The sequence below is a fragment of the Macaca mulatta genome, chromosome 13 (genome assembly GCF_049350105.2).
Source record: "Macaca mulatta isolate MMU2019108-1 chromosome 13, T2T-MMU8v2.0, whole genome shotgun sequence".
Lineage (NCBI taxonomy): Eukaryota > Metazoa > Chordata > Mammalia > Primates > Cercopithecidae > Macaca > Macaca mulatta.
In genome coordinates, this window is record NC_133418.1 from 115,351,963 (window position 1) to 115,374,804 (window position 22,842).

The following is a 22,842-nucleotide window of genomic DNA, read 5'->3' on the forward strand; positions in this document are numbered from 1 at the left end:
ACGGGTAGCCCAGATTGAGAGGCCCTGCTAGAGGAAGCAAAGGTACCTGGACTTCCTCTTTATCACAAGGACTTCATTAAGGCCTTCAAGCAGCTGAGGCCCGAGGCCAAGTCTGTTCCAGGAATCAGCTGTAGGGGAGGAGATGGAGGGGGTTGCAGGAATTCCGAGGGGAGAGAAGACTTGGGCTCGAACAGCAGCAGTGGAGATGAAGACAGATTCAAGTGCTACTTAGAATCCTTATTATGAACTCAAATTGGTTACCCCATGGGAGAGGGTAACCAGCAGCGGTTGCTGTCGGCAGATCTTGATGGTTTCGATGGGAACTGCACATATATGCCTGGAAGAAGAATCCATAAATTCTAAAATAATGGGCAGTTTATTTAGTTCTAGAATAATGGACAAATTAGTTGGCAATTTAGCAGTATTCAGGCTGTTGGAATAAAGGCCATTTGACATCAAAAGTAAACAGGCTCCCCCAGAGAAACGAATGCATTTTATTTTAGGTAACAGAAGTACAGTCAAGGATTTTAAAAGTTCATATACAGGAACAGTGTCAGTGAACCGGCGTCAGGGCCTCGTACAGTCTCTGTGCAGCCAGCTCCACCATTTCTCGGAGGGATTCATCATCTTCGCTTCCCTCTTCACATTCTACAGTCTGAAAGTGAGGCACAAACAAGACTTTGTTAGCATTAAGTCTAGAATCATTACATGGAAGATAAATGAATACTCTTAAAAAACCATCATCTCATAAAAAATTAGCCAGGTGTGGTGGCGTGTACCTGTGGTCCCAGATACTCAAGAGGCTGAGGTGGGAGGATCACTGAGCCGGGGAGGTTGAGGCTGCAGTGAGCTGTGATTACACCACTGCACTCCAGTCTGGGCGGCACAGCGAGACCCGGTCTCAAAAAAAAGAACAGCCATCTCTGTGGGCAGAGGTCACAGTGGGACTGATTACCATGAAACAGAAGGGCCGCCCTACACACTTGTGGGCGTGCAGTGCTTCCTGACGGCACGATGGTCCGAATTAGTGATGATTTGATGCAGGGGGGAAAGACTGGGGAAAAGTCTAGTAAACTACATTTACATCAAAGCCCACATTTTGATCCGGTAAATGATACTCCAGGGAAGTTCATCTATGCCACACAAATTACTTGGCAAGGAATGGATGTGGCTATCTACTCAACATTTGGTATTGAATTTGATTGAAAATCACTAATAATCTTCTAGTTACTTCGTTTTTGTTGTTGTTTTGAGACAGTCTTGCTCTGTTGCCCAGGCTGGAGTGCAGTGATGTGATCTCAGCTCACTGCAACCTCCGTCTCTCGGGTTAAAGTGATTCCCGGGTTCTCCTGCCTCAGCCTCCCAAGTAGGTGGGATTACAGGTGCACCACCACGCCTGGCTAATTTTTGTATTTTTAGTAGAGATGGGGCTTCACCATGTTGGCTATGCTGGTCTCAAACTCTTGACCTCAGATGATCTACCCACCTTGGCCTCCCAAAGTGTTGGGATTACAGGCATGAGCCACCACGCCTGGCCTCTAGTTCTTTTTTTTTTTGGAGATGGAGTCTCGCTCTATCGTCCAGGCTGGAGTGCAATAACATGATCTCGGCTCACTGCAACCTCTGCCTCCCTGGTTCAAGCAATTCTCCTGCCTCAGCCTCCCGAGTAGCTGGGACTACAAGCACCTGCCGCCATGCCTGGCTAATTTTTTTGTATTTTTTTAGTAGAGACGGGGTTTAACTGTGTTGCCCGGGCTACTTTTGGATTCCTCAGCTCAGGCAATCCGCCCGCCTCAGCCTCCCAAAGTGCTAGGATTACAGGTGTGAGTCACGGCACCTGGCTTTTTTTTTTTTTTTTTTTTTTTTTGAGACAGAGTCTTGCACTGTCACCCAGGCTGGAGTGCAGTGGTGCGATCTCGGCTCACTGCAAGCTCCGCCTCCCGGGTTCACGCCATTCTCCTGCCTCAGCCTCCCGAGTAACTGGGATTATAGGCGCCCGCCACCATGCCTAGCTAATTTTTTGTATTTTTAGTAGAGACAGGGTTTCACTATGTTGGCCAGGCTTGTCTCGAGCTCCTGACCTTGTGATCTACGTGCCTCGGCCTCCCAAAGTACTGGGATTATAGGCGTGAGCCACCGTGCCTGGCCTCTAGTTACTTCTTAAAGCTCAACTACAAAACACTATGTGCTGTTTAAAGAAGGTTTTTATCATACCATAAACATTTCCCATTAAAAACTTAGGAAAGAGGAAAAGACCACCTATGACCTAATGATAACTACGGTTACCATTTCAGTGTAGTAACACATATATATAATTATATGTATATATATGTATTAAAAACAAAAAAAGTATTTCTTATATGTACTATCTTGTAACTTTTTTTTTTTCACTCAACAATACATAGTGGACAACTGTGCACATGAATAAACCTGCCTCATCTTTTGCTGGTACAAATGTATGGGGCACATGTGCAGTTTTGTTACATGTAGAGAGAGCTCAATGGTCTAATCAGGGCTTTCTGGGCACCCATCACCTGGACAGCAAACCCTATACCCATCACCCGCCCCGACACCCTTCTGAGTTTCCATGGTGTATCATTCCACTCTCTATGGCCATGTGTGTACATTTTTTTAGTATACTTCTCAGTGAGAAGATGGGATACCTAACTTTCTGTGCCTGGCTTATTTCACTAAAGATCTCCAGTTCCATCCATATTGCTGCAAGGGACATAATTCCATTCTTTTTGATGGCTGAATAGTATTCCATTGTGTACATATACCACATTTTCCTTTTCCATTCTTCTGCTTATGGACACTTAGGTTGAGGCCATATATTTGCTATTGTGAATCGTGCTGCAATTAACATATGAATGCAGGTATCTTTTTTTTTTTTTTTTTTGAGACAGAGTCTCTGTCACCCAGGCTGAAGTGCAATGGTGTGATCTCTCAGCTCATTGCCACCTCTGCCTCCCAGGTTCAAGGGATTCTCCTGCCTCAGCCTTCTAAGTAGCTGGGAATACAGGCACCTGCCATCATGCCTGGCTAATTTTTTTTTTTTTTTAAGAGATGGGGTTTCTCCATGTTGGTCAGGCTGGTCTCGAACTCCTAACCTCAGGTGATCCGCCTGCCTCAGCCTCCCAAAGTGCTGGGATTACAGGTGTAAGCCACCACACCTGGCCTCTCAAACCTTATTGTTTGGAAAATCCACTTGGATCTTGCTGGTGCAAACAGAAGAGCAGCTAGAGAGTCAACAAGATGCCAAACTAGAGAAGGTCTGAGGTGAAGTGAGCTGTACTATGGAAAAGGACAGCAATGGAGTGGCATACACGGGAATCTTGTACTATGCAGTGACCCGGAAAAACACGGAAAACTTCAAACATAATAATATAGAAAGAACAACGTGAAAAAAATGTTGGAAACACTGGAAGCAAATGCCAATATGCAAAAGTAGACTGTTGAGTGGGAGCACAGATTATTTATGCCTTCACTTTACTTCCCAAATGTTATGAAACGTAGGAAAGAGCAACTACATACCCGTGTCTCCAAGTTAAGGTTGGCAGTTTTCCCGTCCACTGTGACACTAAGAATAGAGTCGTCCTTTACACTTATACAGTCTTCTCCAAATATGTCCCTTAAAATAAGCAGAAATGCAGGATTAGTGAAAAAGCCCAGCTTTACATATTTTTTTTTTTTTTTTTTTTTTTGAGACGGAGTCTCGCTCTGTCGCCCAGGCTGGAGTGCAGTGGCCAGATCTCAGCTCACTGCAAGCTCCGCCTCCCGGGTTCCCGCCATTCTCCTGCCTCAGCCTCCCGAGTAGCTGGGACCACAGGCGCCGCCACCTCGCCCGGCTAATTTTTTGTGTTTTTAGTAGAGACGGGGTTTCGCCGTGTTAGCCAGGATGGTCTCGATCTTCTGACCTTGTGATCCGCCCGTCTCGGCCTCCCAAAGTGCTGGGATTACAGGCTTGAGCCACCGCGCCCGGCCACCAGCTTTACATATTTAAGGAAAAAAGTAAAACAGAAGATAGGTCCTAGTTCTAAAGTAGAACACTGTATTTACTTTTTTTTTTTTTGACATGGAGTCTTGCTCTGTTGCCCAGGCTTGAGTGCAGTGGCTAGAGTCCAGCTCACTGCAACCTCCGCCTCCCAGATTCAAACATAATAATATAGAAAGAACAACGTGAAAAAAATGTTGGAAACACTGGAAGCAAATGCCAACATGCAAAAGTAGACTGTTGAGTGGGAGCACAGATTATTTATGCCTTCACTTCACTTGATTCTCCTGCCTCAGCCTCCTGAGTAGCTGGGATTACAGGTGTGCACCACTGCAGTTGGCTAATTTTTGTATTTTTAGTAGAGTCAGGGATTCACCATGTTGGCCAGGCTGGTCTTGAACTCCTAGCCTCAAGTGATCCACCTGCCTCAGCCTCCCAAAGTGTTGGGATTACAGGCATGAGCCACCATGCCCAGCCTGTATTTATTCTTGAGACAAGCTTCTTATTTGCCTTGATACAGCTCATTAAGTTTATAAAACAGGGAAAATACACAGCTATTATTCAAGAATGATCTATTTAGCAGGCATCATGCTAGGTGGTTTATATACATTATCTTAACCTAGAATAATTTTGGTAAGGATCCTCTTTTACATGTGAAGAAAACAAGACACAGAAGTTAAGTGATTTGCTTAAAGCCTCAGAACTAGTCAACAGCTGAGCTGGCATTCAAATCCAGGTATCCAGGTTTAAACGGCTCCCAAGCCCACTAGCTGTCCACTCCTACTTTAATTAAACTCGGTACTTACCGAGCATCTTCTATGCGGCAGGTGCTGTGCTAGGAGCTGGGGATACAGAAGGCACTAAGACATTGCCTCTGTCATCGAGAGAAACAGTTTTGATCATTAATTTCAACATCGTCCCCACTGGTACAGAGGTGTTGGGAAATAGCAGTCCACCGGCAGGCTGAGTGCAGGTAAGAAAGGCAGGCAGTGACTCTACGACCCACGGACCATGGTCAGCCTAGGACAGTTAAGCACTGACAACACCGTAGTAAGCTGGGGAAGCGGGGAGTGGGAATCAACTGCTTGCATCTTCAGGCAGTTACTGTTCATCATATGTGTGAATAAAGTTAGCTGGGACCCTAGCCCAAAAGAAAAGATTATGTTTTATTTATTTATTTTGAGACTGAGTCTTGCTTGTTGCCCCGGCTGGAGTGTATGTCATGATCTTGGCCCACTGCAACCTCTGCTTCCTGGTTTAAGCAATTCTCCTCCCTCAGCCTCCTGAGTAGTTGGGATTACAAGCACCTGCCAGCACACCTGGCTCATTTTTGTATTTTTAGTAGGGGTACTTTAGATGGGGTTTTGCCATGTTGGCCAGGCTGGTCTCAAACTCCTGATCTCAAGTGATCCACCTGCCTTGGCCTCCCTAAGTGCTGGGACTGCAGGTGTGGGCCACCACACCCAGCCAAAAAGATTATATTTTAAATACAGAAATGTATTCAAAAGGATAGGAAAAAAAGGTTTTATTTCCATGTGATCCACTGTTGGCTTGTCTAAAGAAACCAATACATTTACTCCTATCTAATCCTAAGTATTTAAACAACTGGGGAAACAGCTGCATTTTTAAGGGTACGATTGGCTTTGAAGTTTCAGGACATGGGAACCTCCCATTCCTGGGTCGAATGGAGGCTGTCTCACACTCTTGTTCCTCAGAGTTGAATAGTTCTGGTGTATTTGTGAGAGGTGAGGGAGAGGAAGGGGAGGTGGGAGGAGTGGTGTCAGGAGGACAGGGAGGAAGGCCAGAGTGAAGGTCCAGTGAAGAGCCACGGCCTCCCACAGACTGCCCTCCCCACGGCTCCCGAGGACCAGCTGCAGTGATGTGAACTTCCACTCTGCACCCTGACTGCAGCACGTGGGAGAGCGGGGCCAGTGCAGGGTCACACAGGTTTTCTATTTCTGTAGAGCCTCTGGGAACAGAGCCACCAACAGGACTGTTGTAGTCAAGTCCCTGGTCATCAACACCCACCTTCTACAATAGGGCTCTTTAACCTGGGGTCCCGGGATAGCCGGTGGGGAGGGGGTTGTCTAACCTCCTTGAAATCAAAGGTAGAACTGCATATGTATATGTCTCCCGCTCCCCGCCCCACAGCCTTACCTGACTGCCAAAGGGGTCAAGGATGTAAAAATGATTAAGATACTCAGACTTCAACACTGGCAGAGTTAAGTCCTCTGCAAAATGAGTTGAGAGAACAGAGGCTCCAGGGGTAGGAACCAGTAAAATCTGTGGCCTTTTCAACAGCCATGGAAATCACTGTGCCTGCACTGTTAGCTGGTTTTGTATGAGAGGAATGTTCTTTAAAATCAAAATGACAACACAGAGAATACTGTTTTGAAGATGTATGACAACTTCTATAAGCAAAGTCATCATGTAAAGCCTTTTTTTTTTTTTTTTAAAGCCACCAAACTGCTGCTTTAGTGGGCCGGGTGCGGTGGCTCACGCCTATAATCCCAGCACTTTGGCAGACGGAGGCAGGTGGATCACAAGGCCAGGAGTCCGTGACCAGCCTGGCCAATATGGTGAAACCCTGTCTCTACTAAAAATACAAAAATTAGCTGGGTGTGGTGTCACATGCCTGTAGTCCCAGCTGCTGGGAGGTGGAGGCAGGAGAATCGCTTGAACCTGGGAGGTGGAGAGTGCAGTGAGCCGAGATTGCGCCATTGCACTCTAGCCTGGGCAACAGAGTGAAATGAAAGTTTATGTCTACAAAAAAAAAAAAAAAAAAACAAAAAAAAACGTTAGTGTAGAATTTTGGGGAAAGGAAGGAACGGACAGAAATCATAAAAGCCTTCTAAACTAGGAGGACACCTTACTTTGTTAAAATGTCTAATGGGGTGAGGGCTCACGGCTATAATTCCAGCATTTGGGGAAGCCAAGACAGGAGGATCCCTTGAGCCCAGGAATTTGAGACCAGCCTGGGCAACATAGGGAGACCCTGTCTCTCCAAAAAAATAAAATTAAGTGGGCATGGTGGTGCGAGCCTGTGATCCCAGCTACTCGGGAGGCTAAGGCAGATTGCTTGAGCCTGGGAGTTGAGGCTGCAGTGAGCCGAGATCACGCCGCTGTATTCCAGTCTGGGCAATGGAGCAAGACTCTATCTCCCAAAAATAAAAATAACATAAAATAAAATAAAGAGAAATACTTAGTTTAAAGGTAATTCATCGCTTACAGACTATCTAAGAGTCTAGAAGAACACTATTTTACAAAGAATTCACATTTAACAATACATAAAATAATTCTTGAAGATACAGTAACATTCAGCTAAGATTTCTGTACTTGTCCTTGAAGAGAATGTTTTAACCCTCGCTGACTGTGCCAGCATCCTGAAGCAGTGTATTACATGAAACACCAATGGCTGACCTAGCAGGCCACAGGTGAGTGCGGAGCTGGCAGGGAACGGTTCCAACCCCTCTCCTTCCTGACAGAGCAGCAGGCCTCAGAGCAGTGCAGTGGCCTGGTCAGAGCCACACCCCAGTCCTTGTAGGAGCCAGAGCCAAATCCAGGCCTCCTTCTAGCCCACTGTCACTACCTTGTTGAGAAATAATGGGTGAAAAACTTACTGAAGCATGATCTCCAACCTCTTGCTATAAACGTGCATTTCTAATTTTTTAGAAACCTTCTGTACTGCACCTGGAAAAAAAAAAAGCGACAGAGTTCAATTTCTAAATTCCTATTCAGAATAATTTCCAAATCAATAATCAGAATCTGGTTACTGATAAGTTAAAGTGGTTAACTATGGAATCCTTAAAGTGACAAGCATGGGCTTGTATTATTTGCCTGCTAAAGGAAATGGATACTTTCATCATTTAATTTCATGTTCTTTTTATTTGTATTTTAAAAAAATTTTTCTATTACATATTTTTACCCTTTCTCCAATATTTCATGTTCTTATTAAAGAACCACAAAATGGCACTTCATATTACTTTTAGTTTTATTTCCCACATTTCTCAAACTTTACATTTATGATCACGGGCAATTAAAATAACTCCAGGAATTCTAGGGGCATATTCAAGCTCAGAGATCTATGAAGTCTTTTATCTAAAATGTGGTATAAATTTAGCATTCTGTTAGATATTATTATTTTAATAAAAATTAATATTTAAAATAACTTGTCTATTAAATTACTCAGCTTTCCTTCCCAAACAAAGAAACCTGACAGTTTGGGAAGATTAGCCCCCTTAATATGGAGTTTCAGACATGCTCTGACCCCTCATTCCACAGCTCAGTGCGTCACCAGTAGCAAAAGAGCGCAGAGCTCATGGTCTGGCGCTTCCCCAGAAAGTTAAACAGTGAGCATTTGACCCAGTAATTCTACTCCTCGGTATAGATCCAAGAGAAATGAAAGCGTGTATCTACCGAAAAACTGACATCCAAATCTCCATGGTGGCACTATTCATAAAAGCCGTAAAATAGAAACAACCAAAGTATCCATCAACGGATGAATGGATAAACAAAATGTGTTGTGTCCACACGATGGGAAATTATTTGGCTATAAAAAGGAATGAAGGACCAATTCATGTGCAGACGGATGAACCGTGAACACAGCACAGCGAAGGAGCCCAGTCATCCAAGGCTATATACTGTATGACTCCATTTATCCAGAACGCTGAGAACAGGCACATCCAGGGGGGCGGGAAGTAACTCAGTGGTTGCTTTGAGTTGGGGAGAATATAGAGATTGGGGCATCACAAGTAAGGGATATGGGGTTCCTTTTTGGAGGTGGTTGTTTATTTATTTATTTATTTAGAGACAGGGTCTTGCTCTGTTGCCCAGGCTGGACTGTAGTGGTGTGATCACAACTCACTGCAGCCTTAACCTCTGGGCTCCGGTGATCCTCTCACCTCAGCCTCCCAGGTAGCTGGGACTACATGCATGCACCACCATGCCCGGCTAATTGTGTGTGTGTGTGTGTGTGTGTGTGTGTGTGTGTGTGTGTGTGTGTGTGTGTAGAGACGGGGTTTCACCATGCTTTCCAAGCTGGTCTCAAACTCCTGGGTTCAAGCAATCTGCTCCCCTGGGCCTCCCAAAGTGCTGGGATTACAGGTGTGAGTCACCATGTCTGGCCTGGTGTGAGGTAAATGTTTTAAAGTTGATTGTGGTGATGGTTGTACAACCCTTAATATGCTAAAAAATCACTGAATTCTACACTTTATATGGATGAATTGTATGTGAATTATGTATCAATAATGTTGTCACAAAAAAATAGTGCAGAATTTTAAAATCCTTCAGACAAAACACACATACACCCTATATATATGAATATTTTTACCATTTAATTTCATGTTCATATATATATATATATATGTATATAAAACGAACAAAAAAGACTTCATTTTACAAAAAGGCTATCAGAATATAATGAAGAGAAGGCAACCTTGGTGGCATTTGATCTGGATTGAACAGACTAAGATAGGAAGCGAAGGCCAGCTGAGCTCTTAGAAGGATGGGAGCCTTAGAGCTGAAAGCTGGGCTGGTCCAAATATGAAAATCCGAAGTTTAGATAGGAAGAAGTCAGTTTGATAAATAATAAATATACATAATCAACTTCCTCTTTTATATATTTTTTATATATATACATGTGTATGTGTGTGTGTGTGCATGTGTGTGTGTATGAAATGGGGGAAAATACCAGAAATAATCTTATGGACTCACCTATCAACAGGAAAATGTAATATAAGACTGCAATTTCTTTCTTCTTTATTTTCCTTAGAAAGTGTGTCATGCTCTGTTGCCCAGGCTGGAGTGCGGTGGTGCTATCCTAGCTCACTGTAATCTTGAACTCCTGGGCTCAAGTGATCCTCTCATCTCAGCCTCTCAAGTAGCTAGGCTACTTGTGTGCTACCATGCCTGGCTAAGACTCTGTCATTTCAAAGAGACTTCAAAAATTATGATTTCTTCAATGCACTTTCAATTTCTCAGCCCAAGTAATTACTTTCTCATGTAACACTATGACTTTTTAAAATAGTATATCATCTAAGTGTAGCTTTATTAACTCAATTCTGCACTCCCACATACCTATTTCAATCTACTCTATGGAAAAGACCCAAAATTGTCATTTCTCCTAAACTATTCTATAATTCAAACCATAGTTCATCTAATTCTTTTTAATCCATGAATTTCAACTGTATATACAACTAACTACTCGCCTATAATCTCAGCACTTTGGGAGGCTGAGAAGGGAGGACTGCTTGAGCCCAGGAGTTTGAGACCAGCCTTGGCAACATAGAGAGACCCCATCTCCATTTAAAAAAAAAAAAAAAAAAGCCCAGGTGCAGAGGCTCACACCTGTAATCCTAGCACTCTGGGAGGCCAAGGTGGGTAGATCACTTGAGCTCAGGCGTTTGAGACTAGCCTAGGCCACATGGAGAAACCCTGTCTCTATAAAAAAATACAAAAATTAGCCAGCTATGCTGGTACACATCTGTAGTTCCAGCTACTTGGAGGGCTGAGGTGGGAGGACAACTTGAGCCCAGGAGATCGAGGCTGCAGTGAGCTGAGATCGCACCACTGTACTCTAGCCTGCATCAGAGTGAGACCCTGTCTCGAAAAATAAAGTAAAATAAAAATATAAAAAAACACAAAGACAAAAAACTAACCAGGTGCTAGCCAAGAAAGCTACATAATAGAACTTTTATACTTTAATTATCATTAGTTTTATTATTAATTACTAAAATAAGCACTTAATTGACATGTAAAAACAGTCTCACAAAATATATTAAAAAATAAATATCTAAGCTATGAAACTACTGAAACTTTCCAAAGTTTATGTGTGTGTATATATGTATGTATATATATATTTGCAAATTCCTGCATTAATATTTAGACAAACTCATCAGACACATGAGATCACATTAAACACAGAATATACAATCGTCCGACACGTATGCCTGTCCTTAATAGGTCTGTGTGTCAAAACAGGACACACACATGCTGAAAGCAGGTGCCATGTAAAACAGAAGAATGTTATGGAATATAAAAACAAAATAATGTATTTTGAAAATATGTAAGATTTCCCCTTTGGTTAAGAATGGGGACACAAAAATTGAGGTTGGTGGTGAGACACACACACACACACACACACACACCCCGCAGATACAAATACAAGTTGTTTCCAGAATATGGACTGAAGTGTCAGGAGGCTAAGTTATGAAAAGGGAGAAAAGTGCCATCAAGGAAGAATGGGATTGTTTCACAGAGGTGCCTTGAGAAGAGGGCAACTCTTTCTGTAAATGGCCAGATGGCATTCTAGGCTTTGCAGACCATAGGGTCGCTGTCGCAATGACTCGATTCTGCTGCTGTAGCAGGAAAGAGGCATCAGAGGAGATGGACCAGTGCGCACGGCTGTGCTTCGGTAACACCGTACTTACCAAAGCAGGCGGGCTGGGTGTGGCTTGTGGGCCACAGTCGCTGCCTCTGCTCTCAATGTGAAAATCCCAGGTTTGGATAGGAAGAAGTCAGTGTGATAAATAATAAATATACAGAATCAACTTCCTCCTGAGCAGTGTAAGTGTCATGTGTACCAGTTCTTGCAATACTTGTCACCTTTGAAAGGAGCAAGTACTACTTATTAAAACTTAGCCCCGCGAGTGACAACTCGCCATGCTAATGTATCACATACATCGCCCGGATCATTATGTTAAAGTTCATCCTGTCTGTTCTCTTTCTGTCACCACTTACAGCTAATCCGACAGGAAATACTGCTGGCTTTATTAAAACGACTCCAGAATCCAGCCACTTTGCGATATCCCCACGACTTCCACCCTAATCTGGGCCACTGTGTGCCACCTGGATGACTGAAGCAGATCCCAGCTGGAGCCTCTACTTTCTTGCTTGCCCTCTTAACAGTCTACTTTCAGCAAGCACCACGGTAATCCTTTAAAAACTATCAGATCCTGTCTCAGCCCCACTCAAAGCTCCGCAGCATTGCCTCATTTTACTCACACTGAAAGTCTGAGGTCCTTACAATAGCCAGCAAGACTCTATGGGATATGCCCAACTCCAGACCCTATCAGGAAGCCCTGGGACACACCAGAATGTCAGATCCTTGGAGGGGGCAGATCTGTTTGCTTTGTTCACTGATGTTTTGCAAGCATTTCGAGGCATGCCTGTAATCCCAGCACTTTGGGTGCTCGGTAAATATCTGTCGAATGTTAATGAAAATATGCAAGCACTTCATCATCCCACAGGAATATAAAACCTCATTCTCCATAAACTACAAAATGGGGAAGAACTAGGAAACACAAGGCACCCAACCAGCTCAACAAACGCTGAATACACGGAACACATGGAAACAGCGCAGTTCTGACCTGTCTGCAATGAACCTCTGCTGCAATGGCCAGAGGCTAACCAAAGGAATGAATGTTTTTATTATTAGCGTCAGAGGGATCACTAATAAAATAGTGATAATTATTTTAAATTCAATTACTGCTGATTAGAGTAAAGGTACATTTCACTTTGGACTGGAGCATTAAGAGAAATAATCAAGATAAAGGCAAACCAACCTACGACAGGCCATGCATTCCTTCCTGTGTGAGACGCACATGAGCTCTGTGGAGATGATCTGACGCCACAGCGCCTCTTGCTCTTCAGCGCCACTGCTAGGCAGAGCCCTCATCAGAACAGCCGATGCCACCCTGACATCTCTGTGATCCCTCCTCTGCCAAACGGAAAACAGGCTGGCAGAGCTCAGACCCTAAACATCACCAAAGACCCTGCAGTCACACAACATCCTAACCGGCCTAAAAAAATGCCATTTTTGCATAGAAACTTCATTTTTCAGAAAAGTATATCAATTTCTAATTAGTTGACTATTACAAAAAAGACTTCATTTTACAAAAGGGCATCAGAATATAGTGAAGAGAAAGCAACCTTGGTGGCATTTTACTTGAACTGAACAGACTAAGATAGGAAGTGAAGGCCAGCTGTGCTCTTAGAGGATGGAGGCCTTAGAGCTGAAAGCTGCGTGGCCCAAAGCCCCTGGGCGTGATTCTGCTCTCCACACCTAACCCTCTTCCCCACGCCACTTTCCTAACTTCTGCACCACTCCTTACTCATGATCTTTTAAAAAGATCCTCCTAGGCCTGGTGTGGTGGCTCAAGCCTGTAATCCCACCACCTTGGGAGGCCAAGGCAGGCAGATCACAAGGTCAGGAGTTTGAGACCAGCCTGACCAACATGGTGAAATCCCGTCTCTACTAAAAATTCAAAAATTAGCCAGGCGTGGTGGCGGATGCCTCTAATCCCAGCTACTCAGGAGACTGAGGCAGGAGAATCGCATGAACCCAGGAGGTGGAGGCTGCAGTGAGCTGAGATCACGCCACTGTACTCCAGCCGGGGTGATAGGCAGAGACTCCATCTCAAAATAAATAAAAATAAAATAAAAAAATAAAAATATCCTCCTGCAGCTGGGTGCGGTGGCTCACGCCTGTAATCCCAGCACTTTGGGAGGCTGAGGCGGACAGATCACCTGAGGTTGGGAGTTTGAGATCAGCCTGACCAACATGGAGAAACCCTGTCTCTACTAAAAACACGAAAAATTAGCCGGGCATGGTGGTGCACACCTGTAATTCCAGCTACCCAGGAGGTGGAGGTTGCGGTGAACTGAGATTGGGCCATTGCACTCCAGACTGGGCAACAAGAGCGAAACTGTGTCTCAAAAAAATAAATAAATAAATAAAAAGATCCTCCTTCCCACCCTGCACACCTTTATTTTTACCACCTAAGATAAGTAAGAGAAAAACAATTTTTTTTTTTTTTTTTGAGATGAAGTATCACTCTGTCACCCAGGCTGGAGTGCAGTGGCGTGATCTCTGCTCACTGCAACCTCCGCCTCCCAGGTTCAAGCAATTCTCGTGCCTAAGCCTCCTGAGTAGCTGGGATTACAGGTGCCTGCCACCACCCCAGGCTAATTTTTTTTGTGTATTTAGAAAAGACGGGGTTTCACCATGTTGGCCAGGCTGGTCTCAGACTCCTGACCTTAAGGGATCCGCCCGCCTCAGTCTCCCAAAGTGCTAGGATTACAAGTGTGAGCCACCATGCCCAACTGTAAGAGAAAACTGACAACCGCATTTTTTCTGTCAATATTTTGTACCCCAGGATTAAGACTGTGACCCTAAGCATCATGTAAGAATCAAGGGTGCGGCATTCTTCTGTGGCTTATATAAACGCACAGCTGTCTCTTGTGTTACAGGCACATGGGAGGAGCCATTTCCCATGAGTTAATTCAACTAAAACAAGTTATCAAATGATGTCCAAATGATCGTTCTTACAATTACTGAAAACAAATTCAAATACCAGTGACTCAAATGAATAACAGATTTAGATTGTCTAAGTATTTATTTGTTTATACTACAGATGCAGCATAAGAAATGAATTATAAAGTAGTCTGCTAAACTTTTTTCTCATGAAATCAAAGAACTAACTGACTGTGTATTTTCAAAGAACAATAATATTCTCTCAGAGCCCAGGATCTAATGGCATGTGAAGGGTAAAGGCTGAGGCTTCCCAGAATACTTCCTGTACGGTCACTTTCCCCAGCACAGCACATAGGACTACTCCATATGCCAGAGACTCACAGCTCAAAACATGTAAAGAGCGGGGTACAGTGGCTCATGCCTGTAGTCTCAGCCACTCAGGAGGCTGAAGTGAGAGGATCATTTGAGCCCAGGCATTTGAGAGCAGCCTGGGCAACAAAGTAAGACTTTGTTTCAAAAAAAGAAAAAAAAAAAAGACATACTATGCTGACTTAAGTATAAAACAGAATCAAATAACACAAAAATATCTTTACTGTTTTCTCTGTTTGAAAATTGTCCCACAGGGTGATTCAATTCTGTTCAACAAATTTTATTAAATATGAAGATAGTAGCATATCTTCCTAATCTAACTGGCTCAATTCATTAATATTTTGGAATTTCAGATTCAATTATTTTTAAGAGGACTGCTTCTAAAAGGATTTTATCTTAGTCTTAACTACAGCCAGGTTTTTGCAGTATGAGTGAAGAGCCAGGATAAAAATAAGCAAAATACTAATAATACGCATTGCTGTGTATATTTTATATCTTAAAGATCACACAGAAATGATCAAGTTTGTTAGGAGTCTATTTACTGCTTTTTAGTTCACAGAAACATAAGAAAAATGAAACAATTAAAGGATAAAAATGAGTGGCCAGATGCGGTGGCTCACACTTGTAATCTCAGCACTTTGGGAGGCTGAGGCAGGTGGATCACGAGGTCAGGAGTTCAAGTCCAGCCTGGCCAACACAGTGAAACCCCATCTCTACTAAAAACACAAAAATTAGCTGGGCGTGGTGGTGGGCACCTATAATCCCAGCTACTCGGGAGGCTGAGGAAGGAGAATCGCTTGAACCTGGGAGGCGGAGGTTGCAGTGAGCCAAGATTGTGCTACTGCACTCCAGCCTGGGCAACAGAGCTAGACTCCATCTCCCAAAAAAAAAAAAAAAAGGATAAAAATAAATGAACTCTTACCTTTTCTTATTTTGGGATTTGACTGAACTTCCAATATCACAGTTGTTACTGTATCCGCATACATATCATTAGAAGGGTTTGCCAGCCACTGGAAAGCAAAAGGCAGAATTAGGAAGTGACCTACCTATAGTGACCAACCACAAAAGCTACGACTACAACCCACCAAACCATGGACTCTACATATGGAACTACTGCTTCCAGTATTTTCATTGAAATTCACTGACTCACTGTTTACTAAAATTAATACTACAATACTTCTCTAATATTCTATAAAGAACAAAATTATACTGAGCACTTCCTTTTGACATGTTTTATAGGCATTATCATTTAATTTTCATAACAAATAGCATAATTAATTTCATTTTATAAAAGAGAAAACTGACTCAAAAGTAACTTGTACAGGATAATTACTGGTACTGGGACTGAACTCAAATTCCTAATGCTTATATTTAGTATAGCATATGACTACAGACAGAATGTGAAGAGGGTAATGTTTTTTCTTTTTTTTTTTTGAGATGGAATTTTGCTCCTGTTGCCCAGGCTGGAGTGCAATGGCGTGATCTTGGCTCACTGCAACCTCTGCCTCCTGGGTTTAAGCGATTCTCCTGCCTCAGCCTCCCAAGTAGCTGGGATTACAGGCATGCACCACCACACCCGGCTAATTTTATATTTTTAGTAGAGATGGGGTTTCTCCATGTTGGTCAGGCTGGTCTCGAACTCCCGACCTCAGGTGATCTGCCCACCTCGGCCTCCCAAAGTGCTGGGATTACAGGTGGGAGCCACAGCGCCTGGCCAAGAGCGTAATATTTTAAAATATTTACTTTTGCTTCTCACACTGAGCCTCAGATCCCCTGGCTTTTGTTCCTAGGGTAAACAATCTCTGACGTGTTTACCCTAGGAACAAAAATATATTACCTACTATGCATGTATAAATGAATGAATGAATGATAGAGGCAGGGTCTTGCTGTGTTACCCAGGCTGGTCTTGAACTCCTGGGTTCCAGTGATCTGCCCACCTTGGCCTCCCAAGGTGCTAGGATTACAAGTGTGAGCCATCATACGCAGACTCTAATAGTATTTAGTAGAATGAGCTAAATTAATGTCTCTAATAACTTTCTCCCTTTTTCTGATATTAACATTTTACATATTGTTGTATGTAACTTCATGTTTATAGATAACTACTCCTTTTCACACTTTGTTTTTCATTTTTTCTTTTGAGACAGGGTCTCACTCTGTCACCCACGTTGGAGTGCAGTGGTGCAATCTTGGCTCACTGCAACCTCTGCTTCCCAGATGCAAGTGATTCTCCTGCCTCAGCCTCCCAAGTAGCTGGGACTTTTGGTGCCCACCACCACTTCTGGGTAATTTTTGTACTTTTAGCAGAGACGGGGTTTCACCATGTTGGCCAGGGTGGTCTCGAACTCCTGACCTCAGGTGATTCGCCCGCCTTGGCTCCCAAAGTGCTGGGATTACAGCTGTGAGCCACTGGGCCTGGCTTGATACTTTCTTTAGTTGCTTTTAGCCTTATGAATCAAATTTAGACTTAAATCACAGGATTGTATTGGGACCAAAGCTGACAAATCTTTTTTGTTTTAAAAATAGAATGTATGCGAGGTGGGTGGATCACTTGAGGTCAGGAGTTCAAGACCATCCTGGCCAACATGGTGAAACCCCATCTCTAACTAAAAGTACAAAAATTAGCTGGGCATGGTGGCACGCACCTGTATCCCAGCTAGTCGGGAGGCTGAGGCAGGAGAATCGTATGAACCTGGGAGGTGGAGGTTGCAGTGAGCTGAGATCACACCACAGCACTCCAGCCTGGGTGACAGAGCAAGACTCCGTCTCAAAAAAAGAAAAAAAAATTAGAATGTATGAATGAAATAGTTGACCATCTACCTTGGCAATTTATATACAATTCTACCTTGGGGCATAGCAGTAGATAAGATACCTCCCTGGACTATTCAATGGTAGGACTCACTTTGAAAATCCTTCTTTAAACTTAACAGGTGCCAATCTATCAAAATCAACCATGCAATTCCTTTGGTATCTGTCTTCCAAACTCCACAAGCTGGAGTTTAAAATTCTAACAGGAACCACATCACTTAATTTAATAATTTCTGTCCTTTCCAGATTTGGGTCACTTTATTGTTGTTTATTTGAATCTTCAAAATTCTGCTCTTTTAACGAGTGGTACCTAAGTTTGTTTTAATTTAACATAATTAAATTTTTTCCTTAAGAATTATAAAACCTTTTGATATAACTAAAGACATCCTGGAATACCATAAAATCAGGTAAGATTTATATGAAAGGACTATACTTACTACACATACTAAATACAAACCCTTAATTTATTATTAGGTTTTTGTGACTACATAGAAAATGCTCAGCTACTTAATAATACTTAATGCTGGTCCTTAAAACATATATATGTTTTATATACAGCAGGTTTTATAAGAGAGATACACACACACACACACACACACACACACTTTCCAACAATATTCTTTTTCTAATTGGGAAGAAACTAATATTCTCTACAATTCTTCATGAACTCTTTTTAAAACTTTTTTCTCTCATTGTTTAGGTAAATGATCTTTTCTTACTTCTAATACCACCATGCCTGGTTCTTGTATTACAGTAATATTTTTGAACACTTTCAGAGCAGGTTTTTCTTGAATTTCTAATTCTTCCACATCACCTGAAAGAAAGATGTAACTATAAGATGTATATACTTTTCTGATAATCTTCCAGAGACCATTCATTTGTTTATAGAGACAGTTAAAGCAGCTACACAATGAAAAAGTTAGTAACTCATTTGTATAGTCAATTTTTAAACAGCAAAGTATAGCAACGGAAAGGTCTGAACATGTATTGCAAACATTCATCTATCTACGTAGCATTTACCTCGGACATCAAACATTTTATCAGTAGCAAACTTAAGTGGTGTTCAAACATCTATGTTTTGTATACAAGAGATTTAGCTTTCTACTAGCATCTTTTAACGTATGACATAAAATTAGTCAATTGTTGCCAACTAGTTTCGCCTACCTTCTGTCTTCATAAGCTTCAACATTCTACAGCGAAATTCTATTGTTCAAGAGACTTTTCTGGTCTTTCTAGCATCCTCTTACTCAAGGACAGTTCAGACATATTTTATTAACCTTCTATGTTATGACAGGTTGTACTAGTGCAAGGTTCCGAGGTTTTTAAAAAAGGTTCTTTCTACTGGTTTATTTTATGGTAGTACTTCATGAGTCATGAAGAGCGTGACTGATGGAAAATATATTTTGTAATATGAAGTATTCTTGCTTTATCAGAAAGTCCACACCTTTTAATTTAGTCACTGCCCCTCATGATGTTAATACACAAAATCTCGAACTCAAATGGTCTAATATGAAAACAGACTAGGTTTATTTTCTCACTGGCCTTTGGCCAGTGGTCATGAACTCTTACAAAACCTGCTGTATAGACTGGTATCAATAGAGCCAGAAAAATTATTTTCACTGATCAAAGAAAAGAAACAGATAAAATTTTAGGTATGGTCAAGTAAAAGAGACTTCAAACAAGGAAAAGAGACTACTAGATTTTAAGTGGGTCAAAGATAAGTATTACAGAATTAAAAAAAATTTTGAGTATATTTTCTAATTTTTTTAAAGTTTTTCTTATTTTTTTTTCACAGGACCATCAGGCAAGAATATGAGTGTATTTTCTAAAATTTCACATAAAGGCAATAATAACATGATCATATATATTAATAAAACATACAATTCTGAGACAATTATCAAAATTAAGTAACATTCTTTTCTAGGTAGAAAATTATCTTTAAAAAGACAGAAAACAACGAAATGAATTTCAATACACACACACCTGTCAACTTCTGCAGCTGGTAATAGAGCAAATTAAAGGGACCAGTATATGGAATGGCCTGGGTCTGCTTTACAGTGCTCATTGCCAAGTCAGTATAATCTGAAAAGAAAATTAGAATAGACTTGAAGAAACAATACCAGTCCTACAAAACACATACCAGGAGCAAAGAAAAAAGAAATAAAAGCAAAGTAAATGTCAACATGTTTTTCAGAAAGCTAACAAGATGCTCCTTAATTTGGTACTACCTTACATTTCCCCACCGATCTCCTTATGTCCCCACCTTTCTCCTTCAGTTAACTTCTGCTCCAGCAGTAAGAAAGCACCTCATGGCCAGGTGCGGTGGCTCATGCCTGTAATCCCAGCACTTTGGGAGGCCAGGGCGGGTGGATCATGAGGTCAGGAGTTCAAGACCAGCCTGGCCAAGACGGTGAAACCCCATCTCCACTAAAAGTACAAAAATCAGCTGGGCGTGGTGGCGGGCGCCTGTAATCCCAGCTACTCAGGAGGCTGAGGCAGAGAACTGCTTGAACCCGGGAGGCAGAGGTAGAAGTGAGCTGAGATCGTGCCATTGCACTCTAGCCTGGGCAACAGAGCAAGACTCTGTCTCAAAAAAAACAAAAAAAACAAAAAAAAAAGGAAAAGAAAGCACCTCATGTTCCCAAACATACCAGGTTCTTGGATGCCATAGAGCTGGTATGCCAGCTGTCATCTGCCTTCTTTCCTTGGTAACTCCCAACAATCTTTCACCACCTGGCACAAGGGCTGCCTAATTTACCAAGCTTTTCCCAACTGCTGAGGTGCACTGTCTGTCTTCACATACTTATCATGCACTTCTATATGCCACTGAGCAATACTGGGACTAGCTCTTTCCAAGATTGCTTCCCTCATTAGACTGATTTCAAGGGCTAGGACTATGTGGCATAAGAGTAAGAGCTCAGTAACTCAGAATGAAGGCACAAGTCAGACAATGACCTATGCTGCTATGAAGTCTGACAGCTGGGCAATCTCATAGGTAAATACCTCACCACTGCTGCTATTTTTCTTTTCCTTTTTTTTTTCTTTTTTGAGACAGAGTCTCACACTGTTGCCCGGGTTGGAGTGCAATGGCGTGATCTCGGCTCACTGCAACCTCCACCTCCTACATTCAAGCAATTCTCCTGCCACAGCCTCCCGAGTAGCTGGGACTGACTACAGGCACGTGCCACCACATCCAGCAAATTTTTGTATTTTTAGTAGAGACAGGGTTTCACCATGTTGACCAGGATGGTCTCAAACTCCTGATCTTGTCATCTGCCCACCTTGACCTCCCAAAATGTTGGGATTATAGGCGTAAGCCACCATGCTCAGCCACTGCTATTTTTTATTCCAGCATAAAGTACATATAATGTATTAGTACCACGTAAATCACCTTGAGCACAGCATTTACTTGAAGATAACACCATATTCATTGGAAAATGACTTACTGATGGCTCAGTAAATTTATAAAGACAAAGAATGCACATGGAACTGTGTATCAACTTTGGGAAAAAAGCAGTTTACAAACTTAAATGTAATCTTATTAGTTTTGTGCAATTTTTCTTTTTTTTTTTTGAGATGGCATCTCGCTCTGTCACCAGGCTGGAATGCAGTGACACTATCTCAGCTCACTGCAACCTCCACCTCCACGTTCAGCCTCCCGAGTAGCTGGGACTACAGGCACGTGCCACCACACCCAGCTAATTTTTGTATTTTCAGTAGAGTCGGTTTCACCATGTTGGTCAGGATGGTCTCGATCTCTTGACCTTGTGATCCACCTGCCTCGGCCTCCCAAAGTGCTGGGATTACAGGCGTGAGCCCCTGCACCTGGCCCAATTTTTCATTTTTCTCTACAATGAGCTTCAATTTATACAAACACATTAGAGGCGTCAGTTATATAGTTGGTGTTACTTATTTGGATGTCGAAAGTTCCAACATAATGAAAAAATTAGGCTTTACATTAATACTTTTTTGCTTTTAAAGAAATTATACAAGTTTTTGTTCCTACTCCTTTTGGAATGGTGAAGGAATAGAAAGGCCCAGCAAGTGATGTAAAGGTCATAAAAAACTGAAATGCTTATGCAAAGGTCCTAAAAACCAAATGGCTTATCTGGGGAATCCAAAGTCACTTCAGAAAATAAAAGCCCACCAGTCTGTTGTAGAGGGTAGAAAATCGGGTGAACTCAGAAACAAACTTATGTTTCCAAAGACGAAGAAAGTGATTTCACGAATAATTTCAATCTTTCAGTAGTTCACGGGAGGTGTTTTTTTTCTCCTCCTGTGAACTACTATAGGTACAAAGCTAATTAGCTAACTTGCACCTATTCCTTTTTTATTTGTCTGTTACTTAAAATTTGGCCACAAGGTGAAGAGAAGTTTTCATAGATTTTCTTTCAGTGCTAAGGTGAAGTTAGATTTGACATTTAATAGTATACTTACTGGACAGGTCGCAAGGAGAAAGTATGTGATAATTAAAGTTTCTTTTAACAAGTATTCCTGAGACCCGCTGGCCTTGTTCTGGTTTTTTGTCTGCTAAAAATCCCATAACCTGTAAAAAAAAAAAATACTTGAAGAAAATAGAACCTGGTAAAATGCAGTTTTTCAGACAGTAAAATGCAGTTCATCATAATGATGACCATAACATCTTTGAACTATGAAAACAACATATGGATTTAACCATGAAAAACATAAAATGTTTGATATCTCTATGATGAGGGCAGTCACATTGCTACCAGTGTCAAAGAGAAGAGTCACAGTGGCAGATCTGGCATAGTTCAGTTCTAATCAGTTCAACAAGCAAGGAACTTACTAAGTGCTGGGGTTTAAGAAAGCTCTCACTAGCTGCACTGTAGTAGGGAAGGCCGGGAAGTCCCCGTGAAACACACACACGCACTCCCTCAGGCTGGCTGCAAACTCACAACAGAGAGTGAGGTCCACTCATACAAGTCTGGGAGGCTGTGGTACACCTAACACTAAAAGCAGCAGCAGTGGCTTTGAATAAAAAGGTCAATAAAAACAGGTTATGGGTGAGCTCATAAATTGAGGGAGAAACACTTTTAAGAGAATAAAATAACAACCACTTAAAAACAAAAATATTACAAACATGAAACCCACTATTCTTTTTTTTTTTGAGACGGCGTCTCACTCTGTCGCCCAGGCTGGAGTGCAGTGGCACAATCTCAGCTCACTGCAACCTCTGCCTCCCAGGTTCAAGCGATTCTCCCACCTCAGCTTCCCAAGTAGCTGGGATTACAGGCACCCACTACCATGCCCGGCTAATTTTTGTATTTTTAGTAAAGATGGGGCTTTGCTACATTGGCCAGCTGGTCTTGAACTCCTGACCTCAGGTGATCCACCCGCCTTGGCCTCCCAAAGTGTTGGAATTACAGGTGTGAGCCACCACACTCAGCCCCACTATTCATTT

At 42.3% G+C, this 22,842-nt stretch overlaps 1 protein-coding gene across 4 annotated transcripts in view; it reads right to left on the bottom strand.

Annotated features, from left to right (window-relative positions):
- Nucleotides 1–474: 474 nt before the first annotated feature.
- CPSF3 (cleavage and polyadenylation specific factor 3) overlaps nt 475–22,842 on the bottom strand; it is a 51,575-nt gene continuing 29,207 nt past the window's right edge. The window contains exons 12-20 of one of the 4 annotated variants that reach the window (XR_013403070.1): nt 21,858–21,966; nt 19,404–19,502; nt 18,140–18,234; nt 15,538–15,625; nt 12,556–12,710; nt 7,615–7,684; nt 4,801–4,957; nt 3,535–3,631; nt 475–655 (exon numbers count right to left, since the gene is read on the bottom strand). Coding sequence is in view for 1 of the 4 variants with exons in the window: in XM_015111667.3 (XP_014967153.1) it covers nt 554–655; nt 3,535–3,631; nt 7,615–7,684; nt 15,538–15,625; nt 18,140–18,234; nt 19,404–19,502; nt 21,858–21,966 (660 nt within the window). In the remaining 3 variants the exon portion in view is untranslated. The remainder of the gene's footprint in view (nt 656–3,534; nt 3,632–4,800; nt 4,958–7,614; nt 7,685–12,555; nt 12,711–15,537; nt 15,626–18,139; nt 18,235–19,403; nt 19,503–21,857; nt 21,967–22,842) is intronic. The other 3 variants (XR_013403068.1, XR_013403069.1, XM_015111667.3) reach the window with 3 other exon arrangements.